Here is a 6,700-nt window from a genome sequence, read left to right as displayed (position 1 = left end):
ATTTTTCTTATTTAACAATTCACATACACACAGACCCTGAGGCTTGGTCACATAACAAGAGAAGTTTCTACTGGTCATATGAAAAGCTTTGATTTTTCCTTGCATGCATCCGATTATAATTTTCACACATTTTAAGGGCTACATTTTGTTTCAGGTTAAAGTAACGAAAACCTAGGAATGCTACAAATATTGTATCCAATTAAGAACTTCATAAATGCCAGTCCTGACTCAGATTAAGGGTCCATCTAGCCCAGTATGCTGGGTTGAGTCCCTAGGTACTCTTGCAGCAGTTCATGCCAAGGGAGGGGCGGCCTGCAATTTCTGTGGACTTCCCACTCAAGGTGCACCCCCCCCCCAATACTGCACCCCATTCTGTTCCCAAGAGTCTCAGGAGCAACGTTTTGGGGTGGCATGGGACACTGTAGAAAAGAACAGGAAATAATGAAATACCATCTGTAAATGGAGCCTCTACTCATTCTTTAACAATGGTCTTTCTTAAGCAATGGTCAAATTTCAATGACCTGAATATTCAGCTAATGCAGATCAAGATGCATACTTGGGGTGTGAATACACAGGTGCACACATGAGAAGAAAAGTGCCAATGATGACCTTGTCCTAAACAACAAGAAAAAGAGTTGAACAGAATCCTTATCGCACACAATTCCATCTAATCAAGGGTTCAGACATTAATGGCCTATTCACCAGAGTTAAGCCGGAAAGTTACCTCTCTAAGTAAAAATTCAGTATGTGTAAACCTCAGACCTGAAAAGAATTTGTTTAATCAATTGTAATTGGGAAAAAAGTCTTGTAAAAAGTAAAGCTCATGCTTCCCAAGTCGACAGGAGATTGCAATGAAAGAATTTCTGCCCTAACTGATCCTCTCTCTCTCTCTCTCTCTCTCTCTCTCTGTTTCTTTCAAGTATAATCCTCTAACTCAGAAAAGTCCACCATAAAAGCAGAACCACAAAATAAAAGTTCCAAGTTTCACTAAAAAAACAAACAAGCAGGTAAAACCTGTCATGTGTTCTTCAGGAGGTCTTGCCTGCCACAGAACAGACACGGCTGAAAAGAAAATTGTAGGATAAGTAAACATTCTTAGCATAAGAGGCTTTATCTTGTCTGTTTTAAACATTAATTAAAGCCAACCACTGAAGCTCATCTGTTGTCACTTCCCTTGTGTTCCTCACTTGGATAATCCTTAGATACTTTCTCAAAACCCTCCCCAGGCCAACCCAACACAGGGTAGTGTTACAATGTAAGTTCCACATGAGAAAGATTCTAGAAGTATATAGTACTATGGCAGTTAGAAGAAGGCCTCGGTGAGAAAACATTATACGTTGTCTGAATTTATTACTTGACAACTCTTTTAGTAACACAATACAATATACAAATGCTATCTAGTCTGACCAGAAGTCCAAACTAGATGTGCAGGTTTTTAAAGAGTTGGATTTGGGACCCCTGAACCCAAGTCAGGTCCCCTTGTTGGGGGAAAGGCAAGAGCCTCTCTGGGCTCTTCTTTATTTAGCTGCAAGGAACCCAGACCCAACTCTTTAAAAACCTAAGTGTCCACTTTAGCCCTGGCTTACAGAACTTCAGCACCACGTATACGCATTCTCTGATCCTTAACCAGTGAGTGCCATTCCAATTTCACTCAGGCATGCCCTACCGATTTCAGTTCAGAAACATTTTTTTTTATTTATAAATTTTTATATAGAAGAAAAAAGAAAAGAACAACTGAGAGTGCATAGAGCCTTATACAAAGTACTGTAAGATACATCTAAAAGAGTATGTATAATATATAATAATAAATTGAACTACATGCAAGACATAATCAAAATATAAAAGACTTTTACTCCTCTCTCTCACTTCCATAACAAGAAAAAAGGGGGGAAAGAGTGGAAAAAAGAAGCTGAAATACTACTAAATATATTTGATAACCTATTATTAGGGGGACACAGACCCTTCAACGCCCATTTCTTTTGTCCCTCTATCTGACCCAGAAATAATCCTGGATAGGCAAATCCCATTCAATTTAAAGAAAAGTGAATGCTGATCAGAACAGAATTTCCCATGTTCTAAGGCTGTTGATGAATCCATACCAGAGTGTACAAAGAAGACCCAATGGTGAACTCAATAATGATGCAAGGAACTATTACTTTTGTCCTTTTCAAATCCTAGAAACATGCCAGGATACCTAGAGAATTGTGAAGTAAAGGAAAAGTACAATTAATATTATTTGAATCAAACCCATTCCTAACTATTCTTTACTGGCAAGACATGATGGATAGATGAATGATATTTTCTTTGCTTCAGCAGAACTGATTATTTCTAATTAAATCTTCCTACCTATGCCTTCAATAAGAGAAAGAAAAAGAATCACTTTACAAACACACCCACTAGCAGTTTAATAAATTATTGTATTGCATTATTTGGCATGCCATAATTACAACAGCAAGACAATCTAATGACTTAACATACAACATCTTTTTTTAAAAAGTGTGTGCACAAGAGTGCACATGTGCCTGATTTGGTGTATAAATTAAAATACTTGTTCTCATATCTCAAAACTGAATACTACAAAACTGTATACCACAGAAATTGGTCAGACACATGTACAGATGTATTTATGGACTCTGGAAAGCAAGTATGTGATTCTAAGGTGTGAAAATTGTGGGTATTTATAGACAAGATAAGGGAATGCATCCTCAACTGTAATTGATGTGAATGAGACTCAGTGTAGCTTCACACCACCTTCCAGCTTTTGGGGCCAACATGAATCACATAAGATGCAAACACATGCCTTATGGTAGGTCCGGGGTGCCTACAAATGTTAATGCTTCAGAATTTCCATAGACTATAAACAGAGTTTTCCTCCTGGTTGGGCAGCTGGAAATTTGTGGTGTAGACATCTTCCATTTTGGCAAATGGTACTGAAATATAGGACACAGCATCCTTCCTTTCAGCTTTGGAATATGTTGCCCCTCTAGTTGAATGGTATAATATGCATACAGTCCAACCAGGCTTGCCAACAACCTGGAGAAAAAATACTTTGCTCTTTTAACAGACGTTCAGTACAGAGAAAATGGACAGTCGGTAGATACCATCCCATTATGCAGGACTTTTGTTGTTGCCAACTCTAAGTTCATCAGTGTTCAGGAGATTTCAGCTGAGTTCTTTCTGAAGTTTTTGTTAGTCACCAAGAAGAAGAACTATGGTTTTGGCATCTAAATTCCCAGACACAAAAGACACAGCTTACAGACTTAAATTGGTTTAACAGTTTCCCTATCACAGGACATTCTGGACGCTCTAATTCTATCAAGTGCATTAGGCATCTTCAAATGAGCATTTTCAGCTCCTCTGCCAAACTTCCCAGGATTCTGTGGGGCAAAATAGTTGCTCTGGTATAAAGCCAACAGAAGTGTGTAATACAAATATAACAAAAGGGGAAAGGGCTACACAGATCAAGCTAAAGGCTGGCTACTATTGGTAGTCTTGGCATATTATAAGACTAATACATAGCCTTAAGCACGAATTAACTTGCAAAGCTCCTCTGCCTTCATGCTCAGTTCTATTCTGGGGAATAGCAAACAAAGAATGTATACTTCCTCGAATCTAATGAGAACTTTTCATTTTGATCATTTCAGGTCACGAGAAGGCTGTGGATGGTAAAAGGATTAAGACCTTTTTCTCTGAGAAGTCATCCATGGTCCCTTTTTATCTAAGGGCCACAAACCACATTTGACTATAGTTTGGATGTTTCAGAGGGGAGGAAGAATAGTGGTTTGTGGCTGCAAGTAAAAAAAAAACAGCAAAGGAACTCAAAGGTATCCTTAACATGAGCCCAACTTCTCTAGGGAGTGCCCATCTCTCATGCTTCAGAAATAGGACTCAACACTACTATATTTGTTTGTTTAGGAAATTCACATGCTCCCTCGCCACAGTCCTGCTTGAGGCAGCTTACAGGTAAAAATGCCATAAAATCACTATAGATTATTAATATAAAAACAAAACAAGCCATTAAAGGAAGAGGAGTCAACAAGCATCTACAGAGGTTAGCAGCTGTTGGAAATCCTGCCTTTATTTTTTTACATTTGGGGTGAGAAGGCAGGATTAACACATCTTCCAGGAAGCAAAAAAGAGAAACTGGCCAAGCCAGGATTCCTCTTTCACCAAAATTCACCTAAGATCCAGGACACACGTTGAGGTCTTAAAGCATTAATGGAGAGGTTCAAATCAGATAAACACAAGGTTTATGAGGGCTGCAGAAATGGCAAGCTGCGCCTGAGGAATCCCATCCACGCCTGCGGGTCTCCTCCTCCACGAGACACTCCAAGAAGGACTAGGCAGTCTCACAACGGCCTCACTCGTTCTGTTCAACAGGAAAGCACCCGGGCCCTGCTGGCGTCCACATCACAGAAGGGTCCCCTTGCCCACACCGCGCAGAGCAGCAGACACGCTGCCCGACGCAGAAAGGCGCCTGCTGAGAAGGAGCCTCCGCCGCCCCCTTCAGCAGCAGCAAGGAAAGTGGGTCAGGTGGAGCTGCGAGGGGACGTCGCAGCCTGGGAAAGGCGTGCACCAAACCCCCAAACCTGCAGCGCTGAGCAGAGTCCCCCTCTCCCCGCTGCCTTCCAAATGAGTGCAGCGATTTATTCCCACACACACACAATCCCGCCTGCTGATCAGCCATTCAATCGCTCCATCAGCAGAAAATCATTCAGCGGAGCATAATTCTAGGGCTAGGCAGCAGGTCCTGGAACCGTTCCTTCCACCGCATGTACACACTCCATCGCGAAGAGGATGTGGAATCCGGAGGGGGCGGGCGGGCGGCTTAAAGGCGATCAGTGGCTCATCTCCGTACCACCCACTGCGTTTTCGCAGGCAATCGCTTTGCAAACCCACAACAACCGCTAAAGCCGCTTTGACATAAACAGCACATTCGGAGCAAAGCCTCCAGGAAAACTTTACACGCACTTCACCAGATCCCCCCTCCCTGTTGACTCCGGCCCCGCATATCCCACATTCTCGGAAGATGGGGGGGGGGGGCTCTGCAGCCGCATTCCTTCACTGAGGAAGAATGGGCGCGACAGCGGAGGGGGGGAGCTCAAATCCACACTCCAGGTAGCATCCACTCAACCAGGGCCACACCTCCACGCTCCGAACCGCGGTTTTCTACCTCGGGAACCAGCAGCAACATCCAAACCGATGGCAGCCGCTTGTTTCCCATCTCCCTCCCCTCCTACCGCCCGCCTCGAGCAGGCGTCCTTGGCGCGCCACGGGAAACAGAGCCGAGGTGAAGGTGAGCCGGGAGCTCGAGGTCGCCTCAAGGGGAAGGAAGGGACAGAGATCGGTTGCACTTACGCACTGCCTCCTGCTTGGGATCGAGGCCATGTAGGACCCCTTGGACGCTGCCGATCTTGCCACGCAGCGCCAGGACCCTGCGGTGGGTGACCTGGATCTCGCCCTCGATCTCCTGGAAAAGGGCGCAGGCATGCCTGGCCACATCGGACAGTTGCCGGAGGATCCGCGAGAGAGCCACGTTGCTGACCGAGCCCAGGTCCAACACCACCAGCGCTGCCGCCGCCGCCGCCGCCGCCTCGGTCTCCTTCCCAGAGCCCGGCGCCAAAGCCAGCCCGGCAGCGGCGGCGACAGCAGCTGCCTCTTCCTCCGGCTCGTCCACCGCTTCCCCGGGCTCCTCTCGCCGGCTCCCGGGTTGAGGCTCGCCGCCCGGACTCTCCTCCAGCACAGAGGCGACGTGCTGCTGCCTGCACAGCCACTGAGGCTCCACGATCCGCTTAGCAAAAGGCATGGCGAAGCAGCCGGGCTGACCGCAGGACCGCGAGCCGCCCAGCACCAGCAGGGCAAATCGCAGCAAGCGAGTCTCCCACTCCGGACTTTTCCCAAACTAGGCTACCGCCGCCGCTCCTTCTCCTCCACTTGCTAACAGCCGGCATCGGCAGGCGGGCGATCCCTCATGACCTCCCTCGGCTAATCTCCGGTCGCGCTTGCCCGGCGGTGGCCGAGCTCAGCCCTCCCGCGGCGCCTCTCCCCGGCCACCTTCGGGGCTTATCAGTGGCGTCCACTCCCCCTCCGCCGCCCTCTCGGCGCGCCTCTATGCGCTCGCGCTCGCCTCCCCAGACAGCCCGAGCTGCCAGCGCGCGAGAGAGGTGGATTTTAAACGGAGGACTTGAAAACCCGGAGACAGGAATACGCCTCAGTCTTTTGTGAGGAGGAGCAGGCAGGGAGAGACACCCACCGCCGTCCAAAGAGGCGGCGGAGGGCCAGCACGGGGCGGTATTCCCCCTTGCGACCGCACGGGGTCACTACAGGCTCCGCGCGGCATCCGACTGCCAATCCTCCATCAAAGGGGCAAAGGGGTTTTGAACAGAAGATGAAAAGGGAGGGGAAAGCTGGAAAAGTTTGGCTCTTCGGCTGAACAAAGCCAAGCCTCTCTTTCAAGAGAAAGGCCTGGAGAAAATTGCAGAACCGTCTGGAGGGGTGGCTGTTTGTAGAAGGAGCCCTGAAGTAGAAATGCCAATAGGGAGCATGCATATAGAAGAAGACTTAAAAGACGAAGACAGCGAGCCTGATCTCTTCCAAAGAACTGCTTTGGCAAACGGCTTTGTTTCAGACTAATGAGAGTGAACACAATCAACAGTGCAAAGCACTCTGCAAGTTAGCCTTACCATATAAATGATCAGCA

The 6,700-nt window shown here is 46.9% G+C and overlaps 1 protein-coding gene across 1 annotated transcript in view; it reads right to left on the bottom strand.

The window, feature by feature from the left end:
• The window catches only part of NHS (NHS actin remodeling regulator), a 320,070-nt gene extending 314,264 nt beyond the window's left edge, over window positions 1–5,806 (bottom strand). Inside the window, exon 1 of the mRNA XM_054973235.1 lies at window positions 5,359–5,806. Within this exon, the coding sequence (XP_054829210.1) occupies window positions 5,359–5,806 (448 nt within the window). The remainder of the gene's footprint in view (window positions 1–5,358) is intronic.
• Between the last annotated feature and the right edge of the window lie 894 nt (window positions 5,807–6,700).

This window comes from Eublepharis macularius, chromosome 3 (genome assembly GCF_028583425.1).
Source record: "Eublepharis macularius isolate TG4126 chromosome 3, MPM_Emac_v1.0, whole genome shotgun sequence".
NCBI lineage: Eukaryota > Metazoa > Chordata > Lepidosauria > Squamata > Eublepharidae > Eublepharis > Eublepharis macularius.
The sequence above is the reverse complement of the archived record's forward strand: the minus strand, read 5'-3'. Positions and strand labels throughout refer to the sequence as shown.